Source organism: Musca vetustissima, unplaced genomic scaffold, assembly GCF_032173495.1.
Source record: "Musca vetustissima isolate MV318-11 ecotype Yass unplaced genomic scaffold, APGP_CSIRO_Mvet_v1 utg35457, whole genome shotgun sequence".
Taxonomy (NCBI): domain Eukaryota; kingdom Metazoa; phylum Arthropoda; class Insecta; order Diptera; family Muscidae; genus Musca; species Musca vetustissima.
Genome location: NW_026876577.1, coordinates 1,363 through 14,307, shown reverse-complemented (window position 1 = coordinate 14,307; position 12,945 = coordinate 1,363). Strand labels below are relative to the sequence as shown.

Below are 12,945 nucleotides of genomic sequence, written 5' to 3'. Positions count from 1 at the left end.
CTTCCAAATTGAAATGTATGATAACGCCAGGTAACACTTAATGATGGCTAGGTCAGATATATCTAAACTTCTCGGGGGGATGTTCGCTATTGCTTACCCTGACCGCCAAAACAATTATCTATTCCCCCTCTTGGGTCAGAACAAAAATTTATATTTGTGGATTAACTGGTCTTTTGGCCAGTCAGGTGATCTTTTCTTACCTTGTGATATTTGTATTATGGTATATATCTCTTCAAAACTACTGTTCGTTATACACATGCCCTTAAACTATATGTATTTTCTGTTTGTGTATGGGTTCATGTTCATTTCATACAGTTATACATACATACAATATACAATTGCTACACGAACTTACCTCTTCATTATTCACTGTCCATGTGAGATTTGCTGCTGGTCTCGAGTGTCGTGATGTACAATTGCCGCGTAATATATCACCGACATGGTAACGTGCACGCATTCCCGTGATAACAGGCGGATTGTGGGGCAATTCTATTAAAGGAGTAAACAAAAACAACAACAGCATTACAAACAGACAAACAAACCAAAAAACGATGCTGCTCCTGTTGTTGATGACGATGGTGGTGATGATGGTGGGACCGGCGATGAAAGGAAATGTATAATTTTTGCATAAATTTATGCCCAGGAAAAATAGGCAACAAACTGTTTGCACAAGGACAATATGTTTGTGTAAATTTTTCACAGGCACTTTAGTTCATCGGCATCAACAACAGCAACAGCAGTGGCATCCCGTAAAGGATCAATGATGGTGGCGATGATGGTGATGGCATGGTTAACACTTACCAACAACCTCCAATTCAGCGGCAGCGATTAAAGTATGAAAAGATGGAGCATCGGCTGATACCTCACATGAATATTTGCCAGCCGTTGCCATGCTGGCAGATTCCAATACCAATTGCGTTTCATTGGACGAGTGGCGCTGTAATGAAAATGTAAACCAAATACGTATTACACAAAATTAAGTTTTTCATTCTTATGACAACAACAACAACACAACAATCGCAATTCCCTATAATTTTCTTCAGACTAATACTTACATCAACTCGTACACCTGGTATTTGAAAAACTTTCAATGCTGGATTCTCATTCGGTGTATAGCTATAGAATTCCCGTCTACCTTTGTACCATTTCACCGAATACAGGGTATCGTCTTCAATGTCATAGTGACATTTCATGGTTATTCTTTGGCCACGACGCACAGCATGTGGTACTTTAACTCGAATATCACGTAGTGCCAATATATCTGGAAAAGTTTGGAAGAGAGATGGAAAGTGAGTAAGTGGGAGGGGGAGTGAAATAAAAATCAAATTAATAATTAGAAATAATTTCTAAACAAACACAAGAGTAAAATGCACAACCTTGAGTTGTCTGTAAACGTAATTATTGGAAAATATAATTAAAAGTTTCCGAGAAGACGATAAACGAAAGCACTCAATTCTTAAGCTTATGACATAGCGGTAACAGGTGAGATTGTTTACAAAACTATTTTTAAATTTTTGTTTGGGGATATTGTAGTAAAATATTATTAAATTAATAATATAAGAATTTAATATTTGAAGACGTATTCAAAATGCCTAAAAGTAAGGCTTCGTGTTATATTTGGACAAACCTGTGTCCATCCGTCTGTGCTTCAAATGAAGCTTTTGACTTTTTTAGATTTGTCCGGTATGGTATTCGTGGTCGTAGTCAAAAACTTTTCTAGAAAGAACGATTCGCCGCAGCCTCGACCGATGTATAATGACGATTTCTTCAGTAGAGACTGCAGGAAGGTTAATCGGGGCAGATTTTATAATCTCGGATGTTTAGTATGCCTGAATAGTGTCAGGGTCGAATTTCCGAGGGTCAGTATTGGTGGTATCGATGTTATTCATGATCGAACTGAAAACTGTTCTTAAAAGGGCAATCCTCGACCGATGTGTGGTAGCGAGTCTAACACTGCAGCACGCAGGAATATGCACAGTGAGATTTTACTATCCTACTGCAAGTGCTATCCTACTGCAAGTGCATTTCGGGAACTCACTTCTCTTTAGGAATGGAATATGGCATTCAAAACTCATCAATTTTGTAATTTGGTATTGTGATCGCTTGCGGAAGTGTGTTTGGGAAGGAATTTTGACCTTTGATATTAAATTCGATGATGATTGTAACCGATGTTACTACTACACTTCGAAATATTCACCGGATATTATAATTGATTAGAATAAAATTCTATGTCGATTTACGGATGTGCGCCTGTCTGTCTGTTGAAATCACAATAGAGATCGTAATATTTAAAATATAGTTTTGAAATGTTGCACATACATTGATATTACTCCTACGATGTTTGGTATTCCAGATGAGGTATATCGGTCCACGTTTTGGTGTAGCCCTTATATAACTGTGCCTTCCAATATTCGGTATTTTGGGAATTTTAGACAAGTTTTTCAACCGTATTTTACAGTACATCTCCGTACCAAAAATGATAAATATTGACCCATGTTGCAGGTTCACGTTTTGAAAATATGCATAGACTCACTTTATAAGTCGATTTATGCATGTCCGTCTGTCTGTCCATGTTAAATTGTAAACAAAGTACAGGTCGCATTTATTATCCGAATTGGATGAAATTTGGCACAGCTAGTTTATTTGGCTCAAGGACGAACCCTATTGAAATTGGTAAAAATCGGTTCAGATTTAGATATAGCTCCAATATATATTTTCGACCGATTTAATGTAAATGGTGTACCAAAGTCCCTATATATCTTCCGATTTGCACGAAATTTAGCATAGGGTACTGAATAGAGTCTACAATGATGTCTGTAAAATTTCTTGAAAATCGGTTTAGATTTAGATATAGCTCCCATATATATGTTCGTCCGATTTAATGTAAATGGTGTACCAATGTCCCTATATATATATATATATATATATTTCGATTTTCACGAAATTGAGCACAGCGTACTGAGATAAGTCTGGAACGATATGTGCTAAGTTTCTTGAACATCGGTTCAGATTTAGATATAGCTCCCATATATATATTCGACCGATTTGATGTAAATGGTGTACCAAAGTCCCTATATATCCTTCGATTTGCACGAAATGTGACATAGCGTACTGAATAAACCCTAGAACGATGTGTGTTAAGTTTCGTGACAATCGATTCAGATTTAGATATAGATCCATATATATTTTCGCTTGATTTAATGTAAATGGTGTACCAACGTCCCTATATGTCTTTCGATTTAGATGAAATTTGGCATAGCGTACTGAATTAAGACTAAAATGATGCGTGTTAAGTTTCGTGAAAATCGGTTCAGATTTAGATATAGCTCCAATATATTTAATTTTGCCCGATTTAATTTTAATTTTGCACTTAATTTGACATAGCGTACCGAATTAATTCTAGAATGATGTGTGTAAAGTTTCCTGAAAATTGTCCTATTTTAAGAAGCAAACATAGGCAGATTGCCACATAATTTTGCACAACGTACTAAAGTTTGTGTAACATGACATGTGTCAAGGTTTGCTGAAACCAGTTCGGATTTATTTTGCACAACGTTCTTAAAATAGTTTAGCCAAGGGTGTGTCAAGTTTTGTTGAAATCCGTCCAAATTTAGATATAGCTCCCATATAGTTTCGTCCGATTTTAATTAGGATCCAAAATATATCCATTAGGAACAAAACGTGCATACATTAGTATAAGTTAGTTTATGATCTAAGTCGATTCACATTTAGATAAAGTTCACATATTTCAGTTCATCCAATTTCAGGTAAATGACCCTTCTGTTAGGATGCATCTTTTTAATACACCCATAGTGGTGAAGGGTATCATATAGTCGGCCCCGTCCGACATTACTACTTTTCTTACTGGTGTTCGATATGAGTTTTCTCCTATGATCCCCCTTAATTTCAAATATTTTAATTGTCATCCTCATGGTGGCCGGGCCGAAATTAACTTCAATTTCAATTCTCCTATACTCACACTGGTTCTACTTCTAACTCGAGCTTCAAAAAGGCTGCCACCTTTCTGCCACCCGTGATGAATTTTTAATAAAAGAGGTGTAGAGTATTATATGTATGCCGAACAGATTTTGGGGATATTCGGATATTCTTCAATGATTATATTCCTGCTACAGTTCTCAATGTGATATTCTGGCAAGATTGATTTTTTCCATTACCTGATCACATTGAATTCGCATAGTTTGCCACAAACCGGCTTATCACTTATCAAAAGAATTATTTAGCAGCAACTTCAGAACGTTGTTCTTGTCCCTCGCCATATTCTAAATAGCTGTAGGGTGCCCCTGCGACTTATAGATGCTGTCGGATGTGAACTCTAGCTAATTAGTGCCCCCATCGATGTGAATATTCTGGTTTCAGTAGGGGAATCCCATAGCTCATTTTCTATTCATTGGGATCCATTAGGTGACTCCTGGTTCAGGTTCATCAAGTGCTTCAACATAGATATACCTTTAATATATACTTTCATCCGATTTAATTGAAAACATACATAATTTGGCGGATTGAGACGAAATTTTGCACAACTCATTAAATTGAGTCCAGACTGATGTGGGTTAAATATTGAGAAAGGTTCAGATTATGATACAGCTTCCATATATATCGTCCGATTATATGTATATGGTGCACTAAACTCCCAATGTTATTCCGCTTCAGACGAAATTTGGCATACCGCATGGAATTGAGACAAGGAAAGAGAATATTAAGTTTCATTGAAATTGGAGCAGATATAGATACTGCAATTTCGCCCGATATCGTGAAAACTTTGCATCAAACTCCCAATATTTTTCCGATTGCCATGTCTTTTTGGGATAAGTCTAGTAAGGCGTGTGTTAAGTTTCATTGAAATCGGCTCAGATATAGCTTCTTATGTGTATTTTTGTCCGATTTTATGTAAATGGTGCACCAACCATCCAAGGTTTGTCCGATTGAGTCGAAATTTAGCATATCGTATTAAATTGAGTCCAGAGTAACGTGTGTTATGATTTGAAGAAATCGGTTCAGGTTTAGATAGACGTTCCACACATAGACTCACGTATATTGGGCTGTAAATATATATTTAATTTCTCTCGATGTCATACCAATGACCCTTCAAACATGCTATATCGGTTTCAATTTTAACCCCTGGATCCCAAATTTTTTCCGTACTCATAGAACAATTTTCTGTTCACAGATTTAATGCAACTATACTAGATAGGATATGGACAAATTTTGACATCGCCATATCCTTGCACTCGCGAGATACAGTACATTCTTTTTGAAAAATAAAAGCCCAATATCAAGAAAACCAAATGCAAAATCGACGTTAAAAATCTAACTTTCTGTGGTTCTATATTCTGAGATTGTGCAATATTTCGCGATATTTGCACACCCTTGACTGGCTAGAGGTCAGAAAATGTTACTAATAATCAATACAGCCCCTCTAATTACTTGTCCAGATTCCCTTCACCGTAGGTTGTGTTGTGATGTTCGGCTTTCTACTTCGAAAATTAATTTTATAATAAATATAAGAAAAACGTGGTTTTATGGATTTTCCACTTCAAACTTCGAAAAATTATTATCTTTATCATTTATATTATTATTTTTTTCTAGGCGTTTTTTCCTTTCACCATATATATTTTGTAACCTCATGGAACATTTCAAAGCGATTAGTCTATATATCCGCCCCAAAGTGTGGTAATAGGTTACTAAATATTATATGAATACGTAAGCACATGTAAATATTTAAGTGTAACTCCCGCATCCGAGTACCTACGACAATATGATTGGTATCAATTTAAAGGTCAACCACTCCTCTTGGATATACTATCAACTTCTCGGGTTTGTGTCCTTCAGGAGTAATTATATACGCCATAGAATACAAATTTTGTAATTTTTCACACAAAAATCAGGGTCCATTTGACCCGCTAAATATTGACCAATCTTTATGTGAAAATTCTCCAGGTGAAAATTCGCGATGTTCGGGGCATAATAATAGTTCTGATGACAAAATTCGTACATTTCGAATACGAAGCGATTTAAATAATTTGGACAGTATACACAAATTAGACCTGCACACATTTTTGCCCTCATATCTGTATTAAGAACCTCATAACTTTACCAAAAATTTGAATGTTGAAATTGTCGATGTATAATCACAGAGCTGACCCCCATAAAATTTACTATTTGAAATCACATTTTCCATGCAATTTTCTATGGAAAATCACGGATGCAATTTTCCATTGGCAATCACAGAAAATTAAACCCTATGAACATGACAGAGAGGAGACATAATGAAATATTTTAATGAAATTTTCAATGAAAAATTGCATAAGGCTAATCCCAAAATGTTTTCTATAAGTATAACTACTTTTTTCAACGCACGCATATTCATATCCCGCCCCATTTTAGGTATTTTGAAGGTTTTAGCCACTTTTTCCATTCCAAGCTGCTGTAATTTGGCATTTCGGGTTTATGGAAGGTAAAAATACAATCACAGCCAAATACAAGGTAAAAGATTACCAAACTTTTTTCCAGAAAATGTTCAATACATGACCATGTATTTTAAAATCCCCCAATATTAAGGAACCTCATACTTTTCGGTGTGTTGAAGTAGTTTACGTAAACTCATATTAGAGTCCTGGCCGATTTTGGGAATTTTGAATGCGCATGTTATGTTGGAGGTTATAAAAAGTTCGAGCCTTTGCTTAACTATATTTTCACCATCATCACATTATCCTTTACATTATATTGCCTACCACATAATCCAGCCGGTCTGATTTAAGCCTTTGTATGTTTTTATATAAATTTTTTAATTCCATTAACCATATGTTTGCAACATGTTCTAGGAAAGCAGACATTGTAAAACTAAAATCCTTTTATTTTCATTGTCTACCCAGAAAAATCGATTAATTTTAATAAATAAACAAAGAAAAAATTTAAACTGACACAAAACATTTTATTAACTTTTTTAATGTAATTTGTTAAACATTTCAAAACATTAATGTTGATTTTAACATTGTTTGTATAACAGACATGGTTGATAGTCTATAAGGCAAAAAAAGGACAACAATAGAGTATTTGTTGCTCGAGTTTCCTTCAAACTAGAAAAAGTAGCAAAAACGACAACTTGCCTACATTTTTCATTGCCATAATTAATCATTAGTAAAAAAAGTTTAAAAAGCCGCGCACATACACACAAACGCACTCTCTTTCATATGTGTAGTAGTGACATACATATGTATATGTGTGTGTGTTGAACATTATGTTTCCTAGAGAATATATGGTGTTGTAACCTTTTGACGGCATTTACCTGACAACTTATACAACATGACATTGGTTTTGTTGAAAGTTTTGCAAAGAAGAGTAGAGGCGGACGACGAGAGACAGTGGTTCAAAATTGTAAATTGTATGTCTAGCTCTGAATTCTTAGTGACGAAAAAATTGTTCTCCCAGGAAATTTTAGGTTTTGTTATAGCCTCCTATAAACGTCTCACTTAATTTCTGGTATATTGAAGTTCCTACACCAATTTTTCAAACTTTCAGCAGACAATTTAGACTCCATTTAAAGGTCCCATAGATTTTTAATATACATCATATGGTGAAGGATATAAAAATTCAACCAGAGTTAACCTAATTTAAACAAATTCTCAACATTTCAAAATTTAGTGTATATTTTAAAATTTATTTATTTCCATTTCAAACCACTTTGCCTCTTCTTACACATTCAACTAACAGAAGCAACATGTAAAGAATTTTTAGTGTCTGTCATATAAATGTCACATTGCTTGCCATCATCTTACACAAACACACTCATATACATTGTATTATGTTTGAATGTGTGTTTCTGTGCAAAAGGTGGCGGTTTCAACAATTTGTAAAAGACACGCAACTTGTGGTAAGAAGCTTATAAAGAAAATCATATATTTGTACATTTAAGTTGTAACACACACACATACACTTAATTTTAAGTCGTGTGATAGAAATTCTCTAGAAGTTAAACTTTTGAACATAGTACACATAATGGGTTTAATTGCAGGCTAATAATGTCGAATGGGGTCGAAAGTTAGTTATTCCAAAGACAATTGGGACAATGAAATTGAAATAGAATGTAATAAGTGTAAATGTGTAAGACATAAACGATTAAATGTTATTTTCATTGTGTGTAAAAGTTGAGTGGAATTTTAAAAGGCGTTAAGCTAGGTTGGCACGGATTTTAATAACTTTCACGGTTCTAGTATTTAAACTTTGAAAAATTAATTAATATTTTGAAGGATAATTGTTGGAAATTTGTTGGCTGTAACTAAACATGAACCTCTTTTGACAAAGTTGTAGGCAAATCTATGAGATAGTTCAGGAAACTCAGCTGATGCTTCCGCTGATTTTCAAAATTGTTGGAAACAGGTCTGCGGAGTACATACTTGCCAAAACGTCAGAGGTTGGAATCTGAGTCTAAAAATGATTAGCTTTCAATTTACACAAATGGTGTGTGCGTTTTATGAAAGTCCGAAAGTATGGAATTCTTAGACGATTTGGACATCAATTCCAATCATTCTACCTTCGGACATTTATTGTAAGCGGCCCGCATATAGGCCTAATCCCCATATTATGATACCTTGGGATTTTCGGTATTTAACCAATTAGCATGAGGTACAATTGTTGATATACTTATACATTTTGGTATGTTCACTATATTTTCGTTTCAAGTAACTATCGTTATACCAAAGTTCGGCCCGGGCGAATTTAACGATTTTTCACCAGATTTGAAATTTCTAATTTAATGGATTTTTAAATTTCTGAAGGTTAATACCCTTCACCACACTGAAGTACATGGTATTATGTCTTTGTGCTTATGTTTGTAACAGGCAAAAGGAAACGAAATAGACACTTGCTTCCTTTAAATTGAAAAAATATGCATAGAACAATTTTACATCGCTTATTTATTTGGCCCAAGGATGAGCCCTATTGAAATTGGGAAAAATCGGTTCAGATTTACATATAGTTCCCATATATAGTTTTGTCCGATTGACACAACATTTAGTATAGCATACCTAATTATGTCCATATTGATGTATGCGAAATTACTTTGAAATCGGTTCACATTTAGTTTCGTCCGATATTATGTAAATGGTGCACCAAAGACCCAATGCTAGACCGATTGCCACCACATTTTACTCAACGTACTGAAGTTACGATAAAATAACGTAAGTAACGTGGAAATCGGTTCAGATTTATAGATATCTCCCATATATTTGCGTACGATTTTAAGGAAATGGTGCACCAATCCCCAAAGTTAATCCGATTGACACACAAGTTTTCACAACGTTAGTATAACCTAAAGTGGGGAAAGATTCGTTGAAATCGGTTTAGATTCAGATATAGCTCCCATAGATAGTTTGGTCCTACATTAAGTAAAGACCCAAAGTTAGGTCGATGTTGCACAACATACTGAAGTTAGTGTAGTCTAACGTGTGTCAAGTTTTGTTGAAATCGGTTCAGATTTGGATATCATTCATTTGGATATCATTAAGGAAATGCTGCAACAAACTCCTCATGTTTCATAAATTACACAACGTACAAACGTATATTTCGACTGACATCATGTTAATTGGGCTACAAATATTCAACGGTTGTCCGATTTATATTTGCTTTTAATCGATTTACATAATTTTGTCCCATTGTAACATGGCATAGCAATTCACAATATTAGCTCATTACGTAGCTCCCACATATATTTTCGTCCGATTTTATGTAAATATGGCCCATAGAGTTAAACTTATGCTCAACGTACTGAAGTTCCTATAAAATTGAGCATAGCCCATATATATTTTTGACCGACTTCATGTTAATAAGGGTACAAATAATTAATAGAGATGGGCAGTGGGTAAATACCCAAAGGGTAAATACCCGGTAAATTGGGTAAATACCCGGTAAATTGGGTAAATACCCATTTGTGGGTATTTATTTGGGTATTTACTATATTGAATCGGTAATACAACATCTTGCACCCTATTTCCGGGTTTCTGTTATCAAATCGATTTAGAATGGATAGTTTTACGATACTTTAAAGACGTGGGTAAATACTTGGGTAAATACCCGAGTTTTTACCCAAAAATTGGGTATAAACTCATTAACTGCCGAACCACTTGACATAGGCGGCCAAAATTTTGCACACATGTTTCTAATGACAAAGCAAATATAGAAATCCAACATGGGGACCATGAGTCCAAGTTTTGATATAGCCCCCATATAACCGTATCTCCCGATTTAAGGTATTTTTTGCCTATTAGACACATTTTAAGGCCAAATTGGCTGTAATTTGGCACAGAGTGTTCTTTTTGGGTACCAAATGTCCATGCAAAATTTTATGTATGTAGGTCCACGTTTACTGGTAGCCCCCATACAAAGGTACCCCTATTTTGAGTATTTCCCCAAAAATTGGGTATAAACTCATTAACTGCCGAACCACTTGACATAGGCGGCCAAAACTTTGCACACGTGTTTCTAATGTCAAAGCAAATATAGAAATCCAACATGGGGTCCCTGGGTCCAAGTTTTGATATAGCCCCCATATAACCATATCTCCCGATTTAAGGTATTTTTTGTTTATTAGACACATTTTACAACCAAATTGGCTGTAATTTAGCACAGAGTGCTCTTTTTGGGTACAAAATGTCCATGCAAAATTTTATGTATGTAGGTCCACGTTTACTGGTAGCCCCCATACAAAGGCACCCCTATTTTGAGTATTTACCCAAAAATTGGGTATAAACTCATTAACTGCCGAACCACTTGACATAGGCGGCCAAAATTTTGCACACATGTTTCTAATGTCAAAGCAAATATAGAAATCCAACATGGGGACCCTGGGTCCAAGTTTTGATATAGCCCCCATATAACCGTATCTCCCGATTTAAGGTATTTTTTGCCTATTAGACACATTTTACAACCAAATTGGCTGTAATTTAGCACAGAGTGCTCTTTTTGGGTACCAAATATCCATGCAAAATTTTATGTATGTAGGTCCACGTTTACTGGTAGCCCCCATACAAAGGTACCCCTATTTTGAGTATTTACCCAAAAAATGGGTATAAACTCATTAACTGCCGAACCACTTGACATAGGCGGCCAAAACTTTGCACACATGTTTCTAATGTCAAAGCAAATATAGAAATCTAACATGGGGACCCTGGGTCCAAGTTTTGATATAGCCCCCATATAACCGTATCTCCCGATTTTAGGACATTTTTATCTATTAGCCAATTTGATTGGCTGGAATTTGGCTTAGAGAGTTCTCTATGAGTACCAATTGTTTGCTCTGGTCAACTTTTTCTGTCCTATATAGCGGTCCTGATTTTGGGTATTTATATATATTTATAAACTCTTTTACAGCCGAACTATTTGACGTGTGTTTTGAAGACCCCTTTTCCCATACAGGAAATAATATTGATTTTAAACCATGTGTGTCAAAAACCACATTTTGCATGAATATTTTGTGCAAAAAAAATCTCACTATGCCAAATTACAACCAATTTGATCGTAAAAGTACCTTAAATCGGTAGGTACGGTTATATGGGGACTATATCAAAACTTGGACCCAGGGGCCCCATTTTGGATTTCAATATTTGTATTGATATAAAAACCATCTGAGCCAAATTTTGGCCGCCTATGTCAAGTGGTTCGTCAGTTAATGAGTTTATACCCAATTTTTGGGTAAATACTCAAAATAGGGGTACCTTTGTATGGGGGCTACCAGTAAACGTGGACCTACATACATAAAATTTTGCATGGATATTTGGTACCCAAAAAGAGCACTCTGTGCTAAATTACAGCCAATTTGGTTGTAAAATGTGTCTAATAAACAAAAAATACCTTAAATCGGGAGATATGGTTATATGGGGGCTATATCAAAACTTGGACCCAGGGACCCCATGTTGGATTTCCATAAAATTTTGCATGGATATTTGGTACCCAAAAAGAGCACTCTGTGCTAAATTACAGCCAATTTGGTTGTAAAATGTGTCTAATAAACAAAAAATACCTTAAATCGGGAGATATGGTTATATGGGGCTATATCCCAAAGGGTAAATACCCGGTAAATTGGGTAAATACCCGGTAAATTGGGTAAATACCCATTTGTGGGTATTTATTTGGGTATTTACTATATTGAATCGGTAATACAACATATTGCACCCTATTTCCGGGTTTCTGTTATCAAATCGATTTAGAATGGATAGTTTTACGATACTTTAAAGACGTGGGTAAATACTTGGGTAAATACCCGAGTTTTTACCCAAAAATTGGGTATAAACTCATTAACTGCCGAACCACTTGACATAGGCGGCCAAAATTTTGCACACATGTTTCTAATGACAAAGAAAATATAGAAATCCAACATGGGGACCATGAGTCCAAGTTTTGATATAGCCCCCATATAACCGTATCTCCCGATTTAAGGTATTTTTTGCCTATTAGACACATTTTAAGGCCAAATTGGCTGTAATTTGGCACAGAGTGTTCTTTTTGGGTACCAAATGTCCATGCAAAATTTTATGTATGTAGGTCCACGTTTACTGGTAGCCCCCATACAAAGGTACCCCTATTTTGAGTATTTCCCCAAAAATTGGGTATAAACTCATTAACTGCCGAACCACTTGACATAGGCGGCCAAAACTTTGCACACGTGTTTCTAATGTCAAAGCAAATATAGAAATCCAACATGGGGTCCCTGGGTCCAAGTTTTGATATAGCCCCCATATAACCATATCTCCCGATTTAAGGTATTTTTTGTTTATTAGACACATTTTACAACCAAATTGACTGTAATTTGGCACAGAGTGCTCTTTTTGGGTACAAAATGTCCATGCAAAATTTTATGTATGTAGGTCCACGTTTACTGGTAGCCCCCATACAAAGGCACCCCTATTTTGAGTATTTACCCAAAAATTGGGT

At 35.4% G+C, this 12,945-nt stretch overlaps 1 protein-coding gene across 1 annotated transcript; it reads right to left on the bottom strand.

Moving 5' to 3' along the window:
* Positions 1-355: 355 nt before the first annotated feature.
* LOC133321132 (cell adhesion molecule 3-like) lies at positions 356-1,261 on the bottom strand (the record flags this gene model as incomplete). The annotated part of the gene is made up of 3 exons (XM_061530225.1): positions 356-489; positions 802-937; positions 1,056-1,261. Coding segments are annotated over 3 exons (476 nt in total), but the record flags the coding sequence as incomplete, so codon positions are not given.
* Positions 1,262-12,945: the final 11,684 nt, after the last annotated feature.